This window comes from Pseudochaenichthys georgianus, unplaced genomic scaffold (assembly GCF_902827115.2).
Source record: "Pseudochaenichthys georgianus unplaced genomic scaffold, fPseGeo1.2 scaffold_524_arrow_ctg1, whole genome shotgun sequence".
NCBI lineage: Eukaryota > Metazoa > Chordata > Actinopteri > Perciformes > Channichthyidae > Pseudochaenichthys > Pseudochaenichthys georgianus.
The window spans coordinates 110,383-133,005 of NW_027263085.1; the positions used below are offsets into that span (position 1 = coordinate 110,383).

General features: G+C 42.1%; 1 protein-coding gene and 1 long non-coding RNA gene across 2 annotated transcripts; both read right to left on the minus strand.

The window, feature by feature from the left end:
* Positions 1 to 1,693: 1,693 nt before the first annotated feature.
* On the minus strand, positions 1,694 to 8,871 carry LOC117443033 (uncharacterized). The gene is made up of 6 exons (XM_034078984.2): positions 8,785 to 8,871; positions 4,695 to 5,021; positions 3,950 to 4,075; positions 3,634 to 3,720; positions 3,525 to 3,553; positions 1,694 to 2,537 (listed from the first exon to the last, which is right to left on the minus strand). The coding sequence occupies exons 1-6, from the start codon at positions 8,843 to 8,845 to the stop codon at positions 2,463 to 2,465; spliced, it is 705 nt and encodes a 234-aa protein (XP_033934875.1). The 5' UTR covers positions 8,846 to 8,871; the 3' UTR covers positions 1,694 to 2,462.
* A 7,350-nt stretch (positions 8,872 to 16,221) lies between these two features.
* Positions 16,222 to 18,243, minus strand: LOC117443034 (uncharacterized). Its single transcript, XR_004551606.2, has 3 exons — positions 18,161 to 18,243; positions 18,052 to 18,080; positions 16,222 to 17,065 (listed from the first exon to the last, which is right to left on the minus strand). It is a non-coding gene; the product is annotated as an uncharacterized lncRNA (long non-coding RNA).
* Positions 18,244 to 22,623: the final 4,380 nt, after the last annotated feature.

Consider the following 22,623-nt stretch of genomic DNA (forward strand, 5'->3'; position numbering starts at 1 on the left):
TGTGAAATTGTTACGTACATTTGTGTGTCATCCGCATAGCTATGGTAACTTATTTAGTTGTTCTTCATTATCTGAGCCAGTGGTAGCATGTAGACGTTAAAGAGAAGAGGCCCCAAGATGGAGCCTTGAGGAACCCCACATGTCATATTTGTCAACTCAGATGTGTATTTACCTATAGAGACAAAGTTGTTTCTGTCCATTAAGTAGGATTCAAACCAATTTAGAACTGTTTCCGAAAGTCCCACCCAGTTTTCCAGTCGGTCTAGTAATATGTTGTGGTCAACAGTGTCAAACGCAGCACTGAGATCTAATAATACTAACACTGAAGTTCTGCCACTGTCTGTGTTTAAGTGGATGTCATTAAAGTCCTTTACAAGAGCAGTCTCAGTGCTGTGGTTTGGACGAAAGCCTGACTGGAACACATCGAAACAGTTATTTAAATGCAAGAAATTACTCAACTGTTGAAAACAACTTTTTCAATGATTTTACCTAGAAATGGGAGGTTTGATATGGGCCTGTAATTGTTCATTACTGAAGCATCTAGATTATTCTTTTTTAAGAGCGGTTTAATGACTGCAGTTTTCAGGGCCTGTGGAAAAATAGTGAAGAGATTTGTTTACTATATGAAGTAGATCTGAGGCCATGCAAGGAAACACATCTTTGAAAAATCCTGTTGGAATAATATCAAGGCAGCAGGAGGAGGATTTCAGAAGTTGAATAATGTCCTCTAGGTTTTTATCATTAATCTGATGGAACTGTGTCATGATGTTTGACTTGATGTTAGGTGGACACAGAGACAACACATTTGCTGTACCTGATGCAGAGGCACTGACTGCTTGTCTGATTTTCTGAATTTTGTCAGTGAAAAAGGCAAAATCATGGCACGCCCTGGTGGATAGAAATTCAGAGGCTACTGACACTGGGGGGTTAGTTAGTCTGTCGACGGTAGCAAGCAAGGCACGTGCGTTGTTTTTGTTTTTGGTAATGATGTCAGAGAAGAACGATTGTCGTGCGTTTTTCAATTCCAAATTATAAAGGCCAAGTCTCTCTTTATAGATTTCAAAGTGAACCTGGAGATTTGTTTTTCGCCACCTGCGTTCAGCTTTTCGACATTCTCTTTTTTCTGTTTTCACGGTCATGGCCTTTCTCCATGGAGATATTTTCTTCCCAGTCACTTCCTTTACCTTAGTTGGAGCAATGGCATCTATAACATTTTGAATTTTTGAATTAAAATGATCTACTAGCTCATTTACTGAGATGTTAGCAGGGGCAAGTGTGGAAGAAAGATTCTGAGTAAACATTTCCCTAGTATTTTCAGTTAAATATCGCTTTGTGGTTACCTCTTTTTGAACACTTGTGTGAACAGAAATAGAGCTCTCAAAGAAAACACAGGAATGGTCAGAGAGTGCAACATCAGTCACCACAACCTTAGACATATTCAAGAACGCATAAGAGTACGTAAGGCAAATCAAACAGTCTCACTCTCTCTCTTGCCTCATACCTGATCCCAGGATATCACCACAGCTCCACTAAATGTGCAACACCTTCCTTGGCTCTGACACAAACCGTATGTTGTTTAGAAAGTGAGAGCAAGGGCAAAGAGAGGGGTTAAACCCAACAGAGCGTTGTGTTGTCAGTGTGTTGGAGATAGAGAGAGAAACTCATTATAACATTGATTACAAGTACTCTTTTTATTTGGATTATATTTCATTAAAGCCGTAGTAAAAAAAGGAGAAACATATTCCATTAGGACTCAAGCTAATTAAAACATGCTAAGATACTGGAGGCATTTCAGCTTTAGGAATACACATAGAGTAAAACGTGAGTATAGTAAATATATTGTATAGACCATTGATCAGATATATAGAGCATGTGCAGCAGTTACAGTAGGCAGTACAGGTATATATACTGTAGGTATAAGTACACGCTAGTATAAGACATTTTATGAATCATTAATAACAAAAACAAATAAAAGACATTCTTAAAATTGATTAGACCAAGTTTGACTGAAAGTCCTTTGAGAGCACAATGAAAATATAAAGATTAGAATTTAGATATTTTCTGAATTCAACCCAACACTTGTATGTTTGAACATGTGCAGCAGTTACAGTGAGAAGTGAATATATACGAATACAATATGTACCCTGAGTACAAGTAATGGTGATAATAAGACATTATACAGAATAAACAGCTGGAAGTTTTAAGTGTAAGCAGTGATATAACTATGTATGGGAATGTGAGAGCACACTTAAAGGACGTTATGTCAGAAATGAATGAATATAATAAGCTGTGTTTCCTATCATATGGAGGTGAGTTTCTGAAGGGCTCTCGTGGGGCTCAGGTGCTCTCAGGCATCAGAAATGTTCCAATGATCTCATGGTTCTCCTGTTTTCTCCTGTAACATATGAGGAGGTGATGTTTGACAGCAGTGGACTCTGAGGGGAGTTGATGTTGTTGATCAGTCACACAGAGGCAGAAGCCCCTCCATCGTTTTCATAGTCCACCTCATCTTCATCTTCATCTTCATCATTCTGCTCCTGTCAACATGGAACAGAGACATGGTAAAAACACAGAGCAGAGCTGGAAAGTAACGAAGTACATTTACTCAGTTTCTACTTCAGTACATATTTGAAGGACTTTACTTCAGTGTGTGTTTTCCTGTTTTCTGTTTATTTTCCACAACATATTTCTAGACCGACTGGAAAACTTGATTGGGACTTTAGGCAACAGTTCTACATTGGGTTGAATCCTACTTAAAGGACAGGTAACTACACATCTGAGTGAACAAATATGACTTGTGGGGTTCCTCAGGGCTCTGTCGTGGGGCCTCTTCTCTTTAACATCTACATGCCACCACTGGCTGCATTTAATTTACCACAACATATTTCTAGACCGACTGGAAAACTTGATTGGGACTTTAGGCAACAGTTCTACATTGGGTTGAATCCTACTTAAAGGACAGGTAAACTACACATCAGAGTGAACAAATATGACATGTGGGGTTTCCTCAGGCTCTGTCGTGGGGCCTCTTCTCTTTAACATCTACATGCCACCACTGGCTGCATTTAATTTACCACAACATATTTCTAGACCGACTGGAAAACTTGATTGGGACTTTAGGCAACAGTTCTACATTGGGTTGAATCCTACTTAAAGGATAGGTAACTACACATCAGAGTGAACAAATATGACATGTGGGGTTCCTCAGGGCTCCGTTGTGGGGCCTCTTCTCTTTAACATCTGCATGCCACCACTGGCTGCATTTAATTTAATGTTAAGCATTATAAAGAGCTTTTGATTCAACTACATGCTGAAGCGTCCTTATTGAGCATTTATTACATTCTGTTGCTGTTTTCTGTGATTTTGCTTAATGAACTGTTTTGCTTTTTTGAGATCATTTAACTTGGATACATAAATACTCTAAATGAATCTTGTGTTGCATCTTCTCATGCCTGTCATATATCCACTGTTAAAGTTGGATAACAAATAATACACACATTTAATGATTCGATGTTGAAACTCACCCTGTTTTCTTCCGTCTGTGCTTTGCTCCCTGAAAAAAGGACAAAACAAGTTGATATTAGATTTCACCTTTATTTGTATTGTTTTCATTTGACCTGTGAATGACCTCACCTTTAGCTCTTGTCCATATGTTGACTGTAACCACGGTGATGATGAGAGCCGCTAAGCCCACAGACACCAGGATGAGCCTCAAGAGACCTGGAGAGAGAAGTTAGAAGAGTTACATATAGTCTCTAAAATGTGAAGGAACAAAATGTCTCTTGGCTGTTTAATGCTTCCTTGTCACCTTCACACAGGGACACATACAGATACACACACAACTTATTACAATCCACACATTTATTCTTTTCTACATCAAATGTTACCTTTATGAACTATGTTGGGTGGTCTTCTCTAACTGTGAATGTTTATTCTCTTCTCTCTCTACCTTCATTGTTGTCCTCTGGTTCTGTCTGATTGTCTTCAGGTGCAGTGTTGGTCGTCTCTCCGGCTGCTCTCATTCTCACTGTTGTCCATGTTGGTGACACTGTAGTCACCTCCCTTGCATCCTCACCTTCATGAATAAAATAACAACATGCTGTACAGTTATACAAATAAATTGTTTTAGCTGTTGTTGTTGTTGTTGTTGTTGTTGTTGTTGTTGCTGTTGTTGTTGGTGGTGGTCGATTAGTTGTTTACAGGTTTTGTGTCCTCGCCTAAACAGATGAACAAAACTTAACAAACTATTCAATTTTAAACGTCCATCAAATAAACAAATATTGAAGTATTTTTTTTACACCAGTAAGAAGTGACTTTAAACAGATCATCATGTTCTCACCTGAGGACTGAGCGCTGAAGGGAAACAGACGCACTTCTCCTGTTTCACCATCAGTTACATTACAAGTAAACAACTCAGACCTTGTTGTGTGACTAAAGAGAGAAGTCAGAAATGTCACAGAGGCAGAGCAGAGAGACTGTGACGTCTTTATCTCTCTGTGATCTCTGTCCACATCTGGACCCTGAAGCAGCCACTTCATTGAGAGATCACACCCTCTATGTGTCTCCACAGAGCAGCGTAACGTCACCTCATCGTTGTCCTGATGCTCAGTCACTGAAGACGGAGATATTGAGAGAGAAAGACAACAGGAGTAACTTCATCACTGTAATGATTCAGTATATTGCTCTATACTCACTGGAAACAACAGACAGAAAAACACCAGATGCTGGACCTTGTTGTTCTCCTGATCTGACCTGTCTGCAGAGGTAAACACCAGCATCCTCCTCTGTGACCTTCTTCATACCCAGAGCACATTTCTCTGTAACTCTCAGTCTGTCTGATTTAGCTTTGGCTGCTTTGTGAATCTGTCCGTCTTCAAACAGCGTCACCACTGAACCTCCTGAATCAAAGAAGTACCACTTAGTACTCTCACACTTATCCTGATCAGGCATCACGTTGTCACAAGGCAAAGTGACTTCATCTCCAGCTCTGACAATGAGGAAGTAATGTTTCCCATCTGCAGCTGTGGGGAAAAGCAGAAGGAAATATAGACGTGATAAATGCTGACAGAATAATGATGTATTATATGAAAAGGTAAAGAGTTAGAGTTCTGGTTGATCTGTTTAATGAATCATTCAAACCAGAGTTAATTACTGATCCACATCACTAACTGAAGCGTTCAGAGCGAGGGTGACGATCACTTTAAAGAATATTGCTATGTGGGTTTTAGTGAGCGAGAGTTCACTAAAGTCACCAGGTTACAAACACAACTCATCACTCTCAGTTAAAGGAACAGTACGTAGGAAAGTACCGTCAGTGATATTAGAGCTGTTTTATTTCATGTAGGTGAATGGACTGTATTTATAAAGCGCTTCATCCAGTCTCTCACCCCCTCAAAGCGCTTCATCCAGTCTCTCACCCCTCAAAGCTCTTCATCCAGTCTCTCACCCCCTCAAAGCGCTTCATCCAGTCTCTCACCCCTCAAAGCTCTTCATCCAGTCTCTCACCCCCTCAAAGCGCTTCATCCAGTCTCTCACCCCCTCAAAGCGCTTCATCCAGTCTCTCACCCCCTCAAAGCGCTTTATCAGTCTCTCACCCCTCAAAGCGCTTCATCCAGTCTCTCACCCCTCAAAGCGCTTCATCCAGTCTCTCACCCCCTCAAAGCGCTTCATCCAGTCTCTCACCCTCAAAGCGCTTCATCCAGTCTCCTCACCCCCCTCAAAGCGCTTCATCAAGTCTCTCACCCCTCAAAGCGCTTCATCCAGTCTCTCACCCCCTCAAAAGCGCTTCATCCAGTCTCTCACCCCCTCAAAGCGCTTCATCCAGTCTCTCACCCCCTCAAAGCGCTTCATCCAGTCTCTCACCCCTCAAAGCGCTTCATCCAGTCTCTCACCCCTCAAAGCTCTTCATCCAGTCCTCTCACCCCCTCAAAGCGCTTCATCCAGTCTCTCACCCCTCAAAGCGCTTCATCCAGTCTCTCACCCCTCAAAGCTCTTCATCCAGTTTCTCACCCCTCAAAGCGCTTCATCCAGTCTCTCACCCCCTCAAAGCGCTTCATCCAGTCTCTCACCGCCTCAAAGCGCTTCATCCAGTCTCTCACCCCCTCAAAGCGCTTCATCCAGTCTCTCACCCCCTCCAAAGCGCTTCATCCAGTCTCCTCACCCCCTCAAGCGCTTCATCCAGTCTCTCACCCCTCAAAGCGCTTTACAAACAACAAGTCACCCATTCATTAAATTACATTACATTACATTTAGCTGACGCTTTTATCCAAAGCGACTTACAATCAGTGCGTTCGACCAACAAAATACAAACTTGAAGAAAACAGAATCATAAAGTACATCAGGCTTCATAGAGAAAAAACATTTCAAGTGCTACTCAACTGGCTTTAGATAAGCCAGTCCTTTATTAGTATATAAGTGCTTTGTTAATAGTTCTATCCTCGAGGTGGAGGTCGAAAGAGATGAGTTCTCAGTCTGCGCCGGAACGTGGTGTGAGCTTTCTTCACCCCCAGTTCATACAGAGCAATGTGCCCCTTGCTCAATGCAGGGTTAGAGCCATTTCCCCTTTCATCACTATGGTTTGATGTTTGTCTTATTACTAAAAGGCTTTAGAGGAAACTCTTAACTATCTATTTTTGTGAGTCACTGTGAGACTGACCGTTGAGCGGTGAACACTTGCTGCAGCCACAAGGATCGCACACCGCCTTACAAACAGGAAACAGAGCCTAAATACCCACAGACTAATCAACAAGACACAGGTGGGGGGCAGGAGACAACACAGGGCACCAGGGCCCTTTCTCATTTCATCAAATGCCCCTCCTCGACTCCTCGACTCCTCGGTCCTCCGGTAGTGACCCGGAAATGAATTTTAGTGCGCCATGTTGAAGGACATCTCATTTCTCTAAATGCACTTCGAGGACCGAGTGACCGAGCGTCGAGGAGGCCTCTCTGGAGGAAGCTATAACCGAGGATACACTGATGGGTCCTCCACGGCTCCTTCGTGGATGCAGTTTCCGGCAACAGAGATGTTTCAAAGAGTCGTGACGCACGGCCGGACTTATCTCAGCCAATGACAGCTCTGCATGCATCCCCTGGATATTATTTTATTAACTGCTTTCATCGCGATGCGATGTTTACAGTGAGAACAGCTGTGAGGTCCTGCAGAAAGCAGAGCAGTGTGTATAATATATATCGCTCAGTATAACAGGCCTACTCTCTGTATTGCTTTAGTTTAGTAGATATCTACAAACAAAGAGTCGATATTTTTCTAAAACCATTAGTGCTTCACAAAATAAAATACACAACGGCTGTAGCCTGTTTATTGAGCTGTATGTGCGTGTGTGTGTGTGTGTGTGGTACGGTGTGTGTGTGTGTGGTACAGTGTGTGCGTAGATGCAGCGGACAGACAGGTCTCAGTTGGTTTGGTGTCCTCTGCTTACTTTTAATACTTGTAAATACAACTTTTGGCCCGTAAATTTATTTCCCTCATTGTAGCGACCAGAGGGGGGGGGGGGGGGGGGAAATATCCAGTCTCTGATAGTGTTACGTTATTGAGTGCTCTGTTTGATTCTGAAATTGTATATATTTATATAAATATATACATATATATGTGTGTGTGTGTGTCCTCATCTGCAGCCTGTTATTGTCTCATTATACCGCACTGTGAATGAATCAAAGTAAATATATAAGTCGTCATGAACACATCTGTCCGTCAGACAGAGGGCTGCTGTGCCTCCTGTCATCATTAATGGACGTCTCTTTAAAATGACCGCTCAGAGGAGAGGAGTTCTCATTTCTCTAACCGCCTGCTGCTTCCCCTCCTCTCTCCTTGGTTCCCCTCCTCGGCTCCTCCGCTCGCATCTCCTGAGGGCGGGACTAAGTATCTAGGATAGGAGTCGAGGAGGGGAGTCGAGGAGGGGAGTTCGAGAAATGAGAAAGGGCCCAGGTTGACACAGTCAGCAGCAACAGACATGGGGGAGTGATATGTCAACTTTACTCAGTGGTAACTTGTACAATTAATGCAACTTAAAGTCATGATTTTATATACTTTCGGCGCTCTCGCTAACTCCCCTCTCTTTTCAGGCGGAGCCGAGGACCCGACCAGCACCTGCCAGACGACATTCCAATCAATACGGTTTAATCAGTTAATAAATACTACCTCAATAATTAGTATAAATTATATAAAATGTGCAAATATGCAATGCCAAACTGTACTGTGCAATCACGCTAATAAAGTGCAAACTGTTCACTAAAGTGCTGAGTGACAAGGCCCGAAGCCGTCAGTCCACAGCGACGAAGTCACCTTCGTCACTGTCACTGACGTGCATGTCTGTATGTCTGTATGTCTATATACGGCATGACGTTGGTTCACAGCTGAGGGTGTGATTAGACAGGAAGCGGTAGAGTCTTTTGACCGTGTTCTTTTTGTGCTTTTTTGATACGGAGAACTTTGAGTTACTTTGAAGCGAGGAAGTTTGTCTTCATGTTTGTATGTCGCCTGGATCAAAGAATACACCTGATGTGATTCAACGCTACAACGATCTCTGCAAAGTTAGTTAGGAAGCGAAGAGAGGCGTGTCATAGCCCACACCCCGATAGAGGAGAGTGGATATTAAATGTAGAAACGGATCAAAACACCACGACAGAAGGTATCTTTCACACACCGTCCCCCATTGGGAGCGACTTGGGGTTCAGCATCTCGCCCAAGGATACATCGATTTCAATGAGAGACGCGCTCACTAGCTTTCACTAACAGTCGTGAACAGTGTGTGTTCTCTGCGTCCTCACCTGGAAAGTGGAGCAGCAGCATCAGGAATGAAGACATCACGATCCTTCTGAATCCAGACATCGTGCTTCTCTCTCGGTCTCCGGCTCTCGACTGTCAGAGTCTCTCACCTGCAGCTTCTTTAATAAGAACTCAGCATCTACTTCCTGTGGTAATGAAGTCACTTCCTCATCTGACTTCACCTCTCCTCTGACGGCTGTTGACTTCAAGCTTTAAATTAGCTTTTATTCTTTCTGTATTTCTTGTGTAAATCTCTTGTAACATCAGACTTTTAGGTTTGGTCATCAATGCAACAGAGGAATGTGAGAATGTAAAAATGTTTGGTTTTAATAAAAGTTAACAACCTGCTGGTTCCTCTCGGTGTCTTTGCAGTTTTATTTGTAACTTCTGTCAGAGAACTGAAGGAGAGGTGTTTGCAGGATGTGGGTAACAGCAGCAGCAGAGCTCTGCAGGTTCAAACCACTAATGCTGACCAGATAAGGTGCAGAAACCAGAAGAGTGCAGAGTGATGAACATAAAGGAATATATACAGGAACAAAACAGTAGTGGGTAGATGGTGATATGCCTTCATATAGACAGGATGAACAGCAGTCACAAAAGGCAGTGCAGGTAAGACATGATATTCAGTCCAGGCTGTGAAAGCTATGTCATGACAAATCATACAAGAAAGGCTAATGCTCAGGTGTATATCAGTTTGTAGTGTCTCTACTTTAAAGAGTCCTCTCCTGCTGATGTTCAGGTGTATATCAGCATGTAGTGTCTCTACTTTAAAGAGTCCTCTCCTGCTGATGTTCAGGTGTATATCAGTATGTAGTGTCTCTACTTTAAAGAGTCCTCTCCTGCTGATGTTCAGGTGTATATCAGTATGTAGTGTCTCTACTTTAAGAGTCCTCTCCTGCTGATGTTCAGGTGTATATCGGTATGTAGTGTCTCTACTTTAAAGAGTCCTCTCCTGCTGTTGTTCATGTGTATATTCAGTATGTAGTGTGTCTACTTTAAAGAGTTCTCTCCTGCTGATGTCAGGTTGTTATATCAGTATGTAGTTGTCTCTACTTTAAAGAGTCACTCTCCTGCTAATGTTCAGGTGTATATCAGTATGTAGTGTCTCTACTTTAAAGAGTCCTCTCCTGCTGATGTTCAGGTGTATATCAGTATGTAGTGTCTCTACTTTAAAGAGTCCTCTCCTGCTGATGTTCAGGTGTATATCAGTATGTAGTGTCTCTACTTTAAAGAGTCCTCTCCTGCTGATGTTCAGGTGTATATCAGCATGTAGTGTCTCTACTTTAAAGAGTCCCTCTCCTGCTGATGTTCAGGTGTATATCAGTATGTAGCATCTCTACTTTAAAGAGTCCTCTCCTGCTGATGTTCAGGTGTATATCAGTATGAAGTGTCTCTACTTTAAAGAGTCCTCTCCTGCTGATGTTCAGGTGTATATCAGTGTGTAGTGTCTCTACTTTAAAGAGTCCTCTCCTGCTGATGTTCAGGTGTATATCAGTATGTAGTGTCTCTACTTTAAAGAGTCCTCTCCTGCTGATGTTCAGGTGTATATCAGCATGTAGTGTCTCTACTTTAAAGAGTCACTCTCCTGCTGATGTTCAGGTTGTATATCAGTATGTAGTGTCTCTACTTTAAAGAGTCCTCTCCTGCTGATGTTCAGGTGTCTATCAGTAGTTAGTGTCTCTACTTTAAAGAGTCCTCTCCTGCTGATGTTGTTGGGCAGAAGTCATTCTCGGCGGGGCTCTAAGCCCCCCCCCTCTGCCTCCGTGTGTCCTTTTTTGAATGGGTTAGATTAACAGAGGAAGAATTCAAAGCAACCAGGTAATATAAGTTATAACAAATATGCTGATTTTAATGGCAAAAGATACAAACACAACTATCACGAAGTAATCCGGATTGCCCTCGGCTCTTGTTCCTCCCGCCGGGAGACCTACTTACTTTGTTTGTCAGCAGGAGGAAGACGAGAACGAACCAAAGACAGAACTGGCTTACATACAAAACAAACAGGAGGAGCTGGGTCAGATGCTCCTCCTTTCAGGTCATCTCATTGGGAAATGCAAAACGATGGCGTGTCGTAGCCAGAGATGGGGTCGTTACTAAAACAATGTTAATATATTACACTACTTCGTTACTCTCTACATTAAAGTAACTCGTTACTTTACTGGACGAGCACGTACGAACTGCGCATGCGTGAAGTGTCAATAACTCTCCTTACCAGCAGGCGGCTTGGGGTAGTGTTGTATTTGTCATTCAAAACAGGCAACAACCGGAAGACAGAGAAGAAGCACAGACTACATGATATAAACAAACAACAAATAGCGTGTGTTAGCTCCACCCTTAGCATGTGTTCTTTTGCAGGTGTTTGTGAGGTTTGACGTGTGGTGTTCACAGCAGTGGATAACAGCTTCTGGCCCGGACACAGTTTTGCCACCTCACCGTCACATTCCTGTCTCTTATTCGGACGAACTCAAAGTAATGGGCATACCTCCACACCCCTCGAAAGTTATCGCTGACTCAGCCATGTTTATGCAGCACTGCACGTGGAGATGTGGTACGCGCAAGTCGCGCAGATTACGTACAATATAAACCTGTGGGCGGAGGAAACCCTCTTGTTGTCAGTGTGATTATGACTGATTTTTAGTAAGTAACGAAGTAACGCGGTCGGGGCAATGTTAGTAACTGTAGTGTATTACTGAATTATAAAAGTAGCGCGTAACACTACTCCGTTACCAACAAAAGTAATATTATTACAGTAACGTGTTACACCCAACTCTGGTAGTTGATCCAATATCGTTACCATAGCCTTGCCCTTTAACAGTTCTCGTAGCGAATCAGCCAGCGACGAGATGATCCACAGAAACAAAAGTCTTTTTACCATTTAAGGTTAAAACAGACGCATTGGGTGTACTTTCACATACCCACACATTTTGCAGAGTCTTCCCTCTCTGTGGCCCCCTCTCCCCTTAGTTCAATGTACACACAGTTTCACATACTTTTGTATAGTGTTATAGTTGACTAATACAAGCAATATATGTACGTTACTTTAATATCAATAATAACGAGGAAACCATTACTTCTGCTCTCAAGCAGTGAAATAGTAGAATATCAACATCTATTGAGAACGCACCCTCATTTTTTCTTAGGATGTGTCACGCACACTCATTTCAGAGATCTGAGCTTCAAATAAGGACATTCCCCTGCTCACATCTTACTCCAAATATCAATGGTTTTACTCCTCATATTTCCAACTTCCTTGTTACACAGACTATTAATATTGATACAAAGTAATTAAACACACACATATATTTTAGACATGTATCGTTGCAGCTACTTGGCAGAATGTCCTCCTCTCCCCACATCTTTAGTCTCCTGTCATGCAAACCTGCTCCTTATTTCACACAGAGTAATTTAAACACATTTAAGCCAACTACTTCACAATGTTGTGGCAATTTAGTACTCACACCCTGAAAGAATAAAACAGAAAGAAATCAATAAAAACACAAGCACCAGTATAATTGAGCAGTAATTATACAGCCTATGGCTCCTGCAATGCATACACACACATTTTACTCTCTGCTGTCTATAGCATATGTCTATATAAGGATATTTCCTCTCTGTCCCCTTCTCCTAACAGGGAAGTTTTCACTTCTCATCTCTCCAGCTTCTTGTTCATATAAACTGCTACTATTAAATACAAAGTAATCAAGTACACACATGAATATATAAAAACACACTTCTTATATATCAGGGGACATTAAAATGAATATACCAAAAATATGCTGTATTAAACTTTTTGCTGCATCACGTTACTTCAATTTTCTTCAATGTTCAGGTGTATATCAGTATGTAGTGTCTCTACTTTAAAGAGTCCTCTCCTGCTGATGTTCAGGTGTATATCAGTATGTAGTGTCTCTACTTTAAAGAGTCCTCTCCTGCTGATGTTCAGGTGTATATCAGTATGTAGTGTCTCTACTTTAAAGAGTCCTCTCCTGCTGATGTTGAGGTGTATATCAGTATGTAGTGTCTCTACTTGAAAGAGTCCTCTCCTGCTGATGTTCAGGTGTATATCAGTATGTAGTGTCTCCACTTTAAAGAGTCCTCACCTGCTAATGTTCAGGTGTCAGTATGTAGTGTCTCTACTTTAAAGAGTCCTCTCCTGCTGATGTTCAGGTGTATATCAGTATGTAGTGTCTCTACTTTAAAGAGTCCTCTCCTGCTGATGTTCAGGTGTATATCAGTATGTAGTGTCTCTACTTTAAAGAGTCCTCTCCTGCTGATGTTCAGGTGTATATCAGTATGTAGTGTCTCTACTTTAAAGAGTCCTCTCCTGCTGATGTGCAGGTGTATATCAGTATGTAGTGTCTCTACTTTAAAGAGTTCTCTCCTGCTGATGTTCAGGTGTATATCAGTATGTAGTGTCTCCACTTTAAAGAGTCCTCACCTGCTAATGTTCAGGTGTCAGTATGTAGTGTCTCTACTTTCAAGAGTCCTCTCCTGCTGATGTTCAGTGTATATCAGTATGTAGTGTTCTACTTTCAAGAGTCCTCTCCTGCTGATGTTCAGGTGTATATCAGTATGTAGTGTCTCTACTTTAAAGAGTCCTCTCCTGCTGATGTTCAGGTGTATATCAGTATGTAGTGTCTGTACTTTAAAGAGTCCTCTCCTGCTGATGTTCAGGTGTATATCAGTATGTAGTGTCTGTACTTTAAAGAGTCCTCTCCTGCTGATGTTCAGGTGTATATCAGTATGTAGTGTCTCTACTTTAAAGAGTCCTCTCCTGCTGATATTCAGGTGTATATCAGTGTGTAGTGTCTCTACTTTAAAGAGTCCTCTCCTGCTGATGTTCAGGTGTATATCAGTATGTAGTGTCTCTACTTTAAAGAGTCCTCTCCTGCTGATGTTCAGGTGTATATCAGTGTTAGTGTCTCTACTTTAAAGAGTCCTCTCCTGCTGATGTTCAGGTGTATATCAGTATGTAGTGTCTCTACTTTAAAGAGTCCTCTCCTGCTGAGGTGCAGGTGTATATCAGTATTTAGTGTGTGTCCATTCTTTAATGTCAGTCTGCTCTGATTGGTTAGCTGGCACGTACAATGTGTGTGTCACTCTGTTCCTGAAGTAAACAAAGGCGTGCAGTGGAACTCCCTCTAGTGGGAAGTTTATGATTTTAGCCTTTGCAGATCATTTGCATGGGGCCTCACTTTGGGCAGCCTAGCTTTAGAGCCAACAGTTAGAGATCATTTCTTGTAGTTTTTGGTCATTGCATCTCCTTTTCCAGTGGCGAACAGGAGTGATGTGATCCACTTTCTTAGTGTCAGTGAGGACTCGAGCAGCGGCGTTCTGAATCAGCTGCAGCTTCCTAATAGATGTTTTAGTGAGACCTGTGAAGACACCATTGCAGTAGTCGAGTCTACTGAAGATAAAGGCATGGACAAGTTTTTCCAAATCCTGCTGTGACATTAGTCTTTTAATCCTAGATATGTTCTTTAGGTGATAGCAGGCTGATTTAGTAACTGTTTTAATGTGACTGTTGAAACTCAGGTCAGAGTCCATGACTACACCTAGATTTCTGGCTTTATCTGTTGGTTTGAACATTGCAGGCTGAAGCTCAGCGCTAACTTTTAAACGTTCTGACTTTGCTCCAAGCATTACCTCAGTTTTATCTTTGTTTAATTGGAGAAAGTTCTGACACATCCAGTCATTGATTTGTTCAATGCACTTACTCAGTGTTTGAATTGGAGCATAGTCTCCTTGTGAAATTGTTACGTACATTTGTGTGTCATCCGCATAGCTATGGTAACTTATTTAGTTGTTCTTCATTATCTGAGCCAGTGGTAGCATGTAGACGTTAAAGAGAAGAGGCCCCAAGATGGAGCCTTGAGGAACCCCACATGTCATATTTGTCAACTCAGATGTGTATTTACCTATAGAGACAAAGTTGTTTCTGTCCATTAAGTAGGATTCAAACCAATTTAGAACTGTTTCCGAAAGTCCCACCCAGTTTTCCAGTCGGTCTAGTAATATGTGTGGTCAACAGTGTCAAACGCAGCACTGAGATCTAATAATACTAACACTGAAGTTCTGCCACTGTCTGTGTTTAAGTGGATGTCATTAAAGTCCTTTACAAGAGCAGTCTCAGTGCTGTGGTTTGGACGAAAGCCTGACTGGAACACATCGAAACAGTTATTTAAATGCAAGAAATTACTCAACTGTTGAAAAACAACTTTTTCAATGATTTTACCTAGAAATGGGAGGTTTGATATGGGCCTGTAATTGTTCATTACTGAAGCATCTAGATTATTCTTTTTTAAGAGCGGTTTAATGACTGCAGTTTTCAGGGCCTGTGGAAAAATAGTGAAGAGATTTGTTTACTATATGAAGTAGATCTGAGGCCATGCAAGGAAACACATCTTTGAAAAATCCTGTTGGAATAATATCAAGGCAGCAGGAGGAGGATTTCAGAAGTTGAATAATGTCCTCTAGGTTTTTATCATTAATCTGATGGAACTGTGTCATGATGTTTGACTTGATGTTAGGTGGACACAGAGACAACACATTTGCTGTACCTGATGCAGAGGCACTGACTGCTTGTCTGATTTTCTGAATTTTGTCAGTGAAAAAGGCAAAATCATGGCACGCCCTGGTGGATAGAAATTCAGAGGCTACTGACACTGGGGGGTTAGTTAGTCTGTCGACGGTAGCAAGCAAGGCACGTGCGTTGTTTTTGTTTTTGGTAATGATGTCAGAGAAGAACGATTGTCGTGCGTTTTTCAATTCCAAATTATAAAGGCCAAGTCTCTCTTTATAGATTTCAAAGTGAACCTGGAGATTTGTTTTTCGCCACCTGCGTTCAGCTTTTCGACATTCTCTTTTTTCTGTTTTCACGGTCATGGCCTTTCTCCATGGAGATATTTTCTTCCCAGTCACTTCCTTTACCTTAGTTGGAGCAATGGCATCTATAACATTTTGAATTTTTGAATTAAAATGATCTACTAGCTCATTTACTGAGATGTTAGCAGGGGCAAGTGTGGAAGAAAGATTCTGAGTAAACATTTCCCTAGTATTTTCAGTTAAATATCGCTTTGTGGTTACCTCTTTTTGAACACTTGTGTGAACAGAAATAGAGCTCTCAAAGAAAACACAGGAATGGTCAGAGAGTGCAACATCAGTCACCACAACCTTAGACATATTCAAGAACGCATAAGAGTACGTAAGGCAAATCAAACAGTCTCACTCTCTCTCTTGCCTCATACCTGATCCCAGGATATCACCACAGCTCCACTAAATGTGCAACACCTTCCTTGGCTCTGACACAAACCGTATGTTGTTTAGAAAGTGAGAGCAAGGGCAAAGAGAGGGGTTAAACCCAACAGAGCGTTGTGTTGTCAGTGTGTTGGAGATAGAGAGAGAAACTCATTATAACATTGATTACAAGTACTCTTTTTATTTGGATTATATTTCATTAAAGCCGTAGTAAAAAAAGGAGAAACATATTCCATTAGGACTCAAGCTAATTAAAACATGCTAAGATACTGGAGGCATTTCAGCTTTAGGAATACACATAGAGTAAAACGTGAGTATAGTAAATATATTGTATAGACCATTGATCAGATATATAGAGCATGTGCAGCAGTTACAGTAGGCAGTACAGGTATATATACTGTAGGTATAAGTACACGCTAGTATAAGACATTTTATGAATCATTAATAACAAAAACAAATAAAAGACATTCTTAAAATTGATTAGACCAAGTTTGACTGAAAGTCCTTTGAGAGCACAATGAAAATATAAAGATTAGAATTTAGATATTTTCTGAATTCAACCCAACACTTGTATGTTTGAACATGTGCAGCAGTTACAGTGAGAAGTGAATATATACGAATACAATATGTACCCTGAGTACAAGTAATGGTGATAATAAGACATTATACAGAATAAACAGCTGGAAGTTTTAAGTGTAAGCAGTGATATAACTATGTATGGGAATGTGAGAGCACACTTAAAGGACGTTATGTCAGAAATGAATGAATATAATAAGCTGTGTTTCCTATCATATGGAGGTGAGTTTCTGAAGGGCTCTCGTGGGGCTCAGGTGCTCTCAGGCATCAGAAATGTTCCAATGATCTCATGGTTCTCCTGTTTTCTCCTGTAACATATGAGGAGGTGATGTTTGACAGCAGTGGACTCTGAGGGGAGTTGATGTTGTTGATCAGTCACACAGAGGCAGAAGCCCCTCCATCGTTTTCATAGTCCACCTCATCTTCATCTTCATCTTCATCATTCTGCTCCTGTCAACATGGAACAGAGACATGGTAAAAACACAGAGCAGAGCTGGAAAGTAACGAAGTACATTTACTCAGTTTTCTACTTCAGTACATATTTGAAGGACTTTACTTCAGTGTGTGTTTTCCTGTTTTCTGTTTATTTTCCACAACATATTTCTAGACCGACTGGAAAACTTGATTGGGACTTTAGGCAACAGTTCTACATTGGGTTGAATCCTACTTAAAGGACAGGTAACTACACATCTGAGTGAACAAATATGACTTGTGGGGTTCCTCAGGGCTCCGTCGTGGGGCCTCTTCTCTTTAACATCTACATGCCACCACTGGCTGCATTTAATTTACCACAACATATTTCTAGACCGACTGGAAAACTTGATTGGGACTTTAGGCAACAGTTCTACATTGGGTTGAATCCTACTTAAAGGACAGGTAACTACACATCAGAGTGAACAAATATGACATGTGGGGTTCCTCAGGGCTCTGTCGTGGGGCCTCTTCTCTTTAACATCTACATGCCACCACTGGCTGCATTTAATTTACCACAACATATTTCTAGACCGACTGGAAAACTTGATTGGGACTTTAGGCAACAGTTCTACATTGGGTTGAATCCTACTTAAAGGATAGGTAACTACACATCAGAGTGAACAAATATGACATGTGGGGTTCCTCAGGGCTCCGTTGTGGGGCCTCTTCTCTTTAACATCTGCATGCCACCACTGGCTGCATTTAATTTAATGTTAAGCATTATAAAGAGCTTTTGATTCAACTACATGCTGAAGCGTCCTTATTGAGCATTTATTACATTCTGTTGCTGTTTTCTGTGATTTTGCTTAATGAACTGTTTTGCTTTTTGAGATCATTTAACTTGGATACATAAATACTCTAAATGAATCTTGTGTTGCATCTTCTCATGCCTGTCATATATCCACTGTTAAAGTTGGATAACAAATAATACACACATTTAATGATTCGATGTTGAAACTCACCCTGTTTTCTTCCGTCTGTGCTTTGCTCCCTGAAAAAAGGACAAAACAAGTTGATATTAGATTTCACCTTTATTTGTATTGTTTTCATTTGACCTGTGAATGACCTCACCTTTAGCTCTTGTCCATATGTTGACTGTAACCACGGTGATGATGAGAGCCGCTAAGCCCACAGACACCAGGATGAGCCTCAAGAGACCTGGAGAGAGAAGTTAGAAGAGTTACATATAGTCTCTAAAATGTGAAGGAAACAAAATGTCTCTTGGCTGTTTAATGCTTCCTTGTCACCTTCACACAGGGGACACATACAGATACACACACAACTTATTACAATCACACACATTTATTCTTTTCTACATCAAATGTTTACCTTTATGAACTATGTTGGGTGGTCTTCTCTAACTGTGAATGTTTATTCTCTTCTCTCTCTCCTTCATTGTTGTCCTCTGGTTCTGTCTGATTGTCTTCAGGTGCAGTGTTGGTCGTATCTCCGGCTGCTCTCATTCTCACTGTTGTCCATGTTGGTGACACTGTAGTCACCTCCCTTGATCCTCACCTTCATGAATAAAATAACAACATGCTGTACATTATACAAATAAATTGTTTTAGCTGTTGTTGTTGTTGTTGTTGTTGTTGTTGTTGTTGTTGTTGCTGTTGTTGTTGGTGGTGGTCGATTAGTTGTTTACAGGTTTTGTGTCCTCGCCTAAACAGATGAACAAAACTTAACAAACTATTCAATTTTAAACGTCCATCAAATAAACAAATATTGAAGTATTTTTTTTACACCAGTAAGAAGTGACTTTAAACAGATCATCATGTTCTCACCTGAGGACTGAGCGCTGAAGGGAAACAGATGCACTTCTCCTGTTTCACCATCAGTTACTGCACAAGTAAAAAACTCAGACCTTGTTGTGTGACTAAAGAGAGAAGTCAGAAATGTCACAGAGGCAGAGCAGAGAGACTGTGACGTCTTTATCTCTCTGTGATCTCTGTCCACATCTGGACCCTGAAGCAGCCACTTCATTGAGAGATCACACCCTCTATGTGTCTCCACAGAGCAGCGTAACGTCACCTCATCGTTGTCCTGATGCTCAGTCACTGAAGACGGAGATATTGAGAGAGAAAGACAACAGGAGTAACTTCATCACTGTAATGATTCAGTATATTGCTCTATACTCACTGGAAACAACCAGACAGAAAAAACACCAGATGCTGGACCTTGTTGTTCTCTTGATCTGACCTGTCTGCAGAGGTAAACACCAGCATCCTCCTCTGTGACCTTCTTCATACCCAGAGCACATTTCTCTGTAACTCTCAGTCTGTCTGATTTAGCTTTGGCTGCTTTGTGAATCTGTCCGTCTTCAAACAGCGTCACCACTGAACCTCCTGAATCAAAGAAGTACCACTTAGTACTCTCACACTTATCCTGATCAGGCATCACGTTGTCACAAGGCAAAGTGACTTCATCTCCAGCTCTGACAATGAGGAAGTAATGTTTCCCATCTGCAGCTGTGGGGAAAAGCAGAAGGAAATATAGACGTGATAAATGCTGACAGAATAATGATGTATTATATGAAAAGGTAAAGAGTTAGAGTTCTGGTTGATCTGTTTAATGAATCATTCAAACCAGAGTTAATTACTGATCCACATCACTAACTGAAGCGTTCAGAGCGAGGGTGACGATCACTTTAAAGAATATTGCTATGTGGGTTTTAGTGAGCGAGAGTTCACTAAAGTCACCAGGTTACAAACACAACTCATCACTCTCAGTTAAAGGGAACAGTACGTAGGAAAAGTACCGTCAGTGATATTAGAGCTGTTTTTATTTCATGTAGGTGAATGGACTGTATTTATAAAGCGCTTCATCCAGTCTCTCACCCCTCAAAGCGCTTCATCCAGTCTCTCACCCCTCAAAGCTCTTCATCCAGTCTCTCACCCCCTCAAAGCGCTTCATCCAGTCTCTCACCCCTCAAGCTCTTCATCCAGTCTCTCACCCCCTCAAAGGCGCTTCATCCAGTCTCTCACCCCCTCAAAGCGCTTCATCCAGTCTCTCACCCCTCAAGCGCTTTATCAGTCTCTCACCCCTCAAAGCGCTTCATCAGTCTCTCACCCCTCCAAAGCGCTTCATCCAGTCTCTCACCCCCTCAAAGCGCTTCATTCCAGTCTCTCACCCCTCAAAGCGCTTCATCCAGTCTCTCACCCCCTCAAAGCGCTTCATCCAGTCTCTCACCCCTCAAAGCGCTTCATCCAGTCTCTCACCCCCTCAAAGCGCTTCATCCAGTCTCTCACCCCCTCAAAGCGCTTCATCCAGTCTCTCACCCCCTCAAAGCGCTTCATCCAGTCTCTCACCCCTCAAAGCGCTTCATCCAGTCTCTCACCCCTCAAAGCTCTTCATCCAGTCTCTCACCCCCTCAAAGCGCTTCATCCAGTCTCTCACCCCTCAAAGCGCTTCATCCAGTCTCTCACCCCTCAAAGCTCTTCATCCAGTTTCTCACCCCTCAAAGCGCTTCATCCAGTCTCTCACCCCCCTCAAAGCGCTTCATCCAGTCTCTCACCGCCTCAAAGCGCTTCATCCAGTCTCTCACCCCCTCAAAGCGCTTCATCCAGTCTCTCACCCCCTCAAAGCGCTTCATCCAGTCTCTCACCCCCTCAAAGCGCTTCATCCAGTCTCTCACCCCTCAAAGCGCTTTACAAACAACAAGTCACCCATTCATTAAATTACATTACATTACATTTAGCTGACGCTTTTATCCAAAGCGACTTACAATCAGTGCGTTCGACCAACAAAATACAAACTTGAAGAAAACAGAATCATAAAGTACATCAGGCTTCATAGAGAAAAAACATTTCAAGTGCTACTCAACTGGCTTTAGATAAGCCAGTCCTTTATTAGTATATAAGTGCTTTGTTAATAGTTCTATCCTCGAGGTGGAGTCGAAAGAGATGAGTTCTCAGTCTGCGCCGGAACGTGTGTGAGCTTTCTTCACCCCCAGTTCATACAGAGCAATGTGCCCCTTGCTCAATGCAGGGGTTAGAGCCATTTCCCTTTCATCACTATGGTTTGAATGTTTGTCTTATTACTAAAAGGCTTTAGAGGAAACTCTTAACTATCTATTTTTGTGAGTCACTGTGAGACTGACCGTTGAGCGGTGAACACTTGCTGCAGCCACAAGGATCGCACACCGCCTTACAAACAGGAAACAGAGCCTAAATACCCACAGACTAATCAACAAGACACAGGTGGGGGGCAGGAGACAACACAGGGCACCAGGGCCCTTTCTCATTTCATCAAATGCCCCTCCTCGACTCCTCGACTCCTCGGTCCTCCGGTAGTGACCCGGAAATGAATTTTAGTGCGCCATGTTGAAGGACATCTCATTTCTCTAAATGCACTTCGAGGACCGAGGACCGAGCGTCGAGGAGGCTCTCTGGAGGAGCTATAACCGAGGATACACTGATGGGTCCTCCACGGCTCCTTCGTGGATGCATTTCCGGCAACAGAGATGTTTCAAAGAGTCGTGACGCACGGCCGGACTTATCTCAGCCAATGACAGCTCTGCATGCATCCCCTGGATATTATTTTATTAACTGCTTTCATCGCGATGCGATGTTTACAGTGAGAACAGCTGTGAGGTCCTGCAGAAAGCAGAGCAGTGTGTATAATATATATCGCTCAGTATAACAGGCCTACTCTCTGTATTTGCTTTAGTTTAGTAGATATCTACAAACAAAGAGTCGATATTTTTCTAAAACCATTTAGTGCTTCACAAAATAAAATACACAACGGCTGTAGCCTGTTTATGGAGCTGTATGTGCGTGTGTGTGTGTGTGTGTGGTACGGTGTGTGTGTGTGTGGTACAGTGTGTGCGTAGATGCAGCGGACAGACAGGTCTCAGTTGGTTTGGTGTCCTCTGCTTACTTTTAATACTTGTAAATACAACTTTTGGCCCGTAAATTTATTTCCCTCATTGTAGCGACCAGAGGGGGGGGGGGGGGGGGGGAAATATCCAGTCTCTGATAGTGTTACGTTATTATGAGTGCTCTGTTTGATTCTGAAATTGTATATATTTATATAAATATATACATATATATGTGTGTGTGTGTGTGTCCTCATCTGCAGCCTGTTATTGTCTCATTATACCGCACTGTGAATGAATCAAAGTAAATATATAAGTCGTCATGAACACATCTGTCCATCAGACAGAGGGCTGCTGTGCCTCCTGTCATCATTAATGGACGTCTCTTTAAAATGACCGCTCAGAGGAGAGGAGTTCTCATTTCTCTAACCGCCTGCTGCTTCCCCTCCTCTCTCCTTGGTTCCCCTCCTCGGCTCCTCCGCTCGCATCTCCTGAGGGCGGGACTAAGTATCTAGGATAGGAGTCGAGGAGGGGAGTCGAGGAGGGGAGTTCGAGAAATGAGAAAGGGCCCAGGTTGACACAGTCAGCAGCAACAGACATGGGGGAGTGATATGTCAACTTTACTCAGTGGTAACTTGTACAATTAATGCAACTTAAAGTCATGATTTTATATACTTTCGGCGCTCTCGCTAACTCCCCTCTCTTTTCAGGCGGAGCC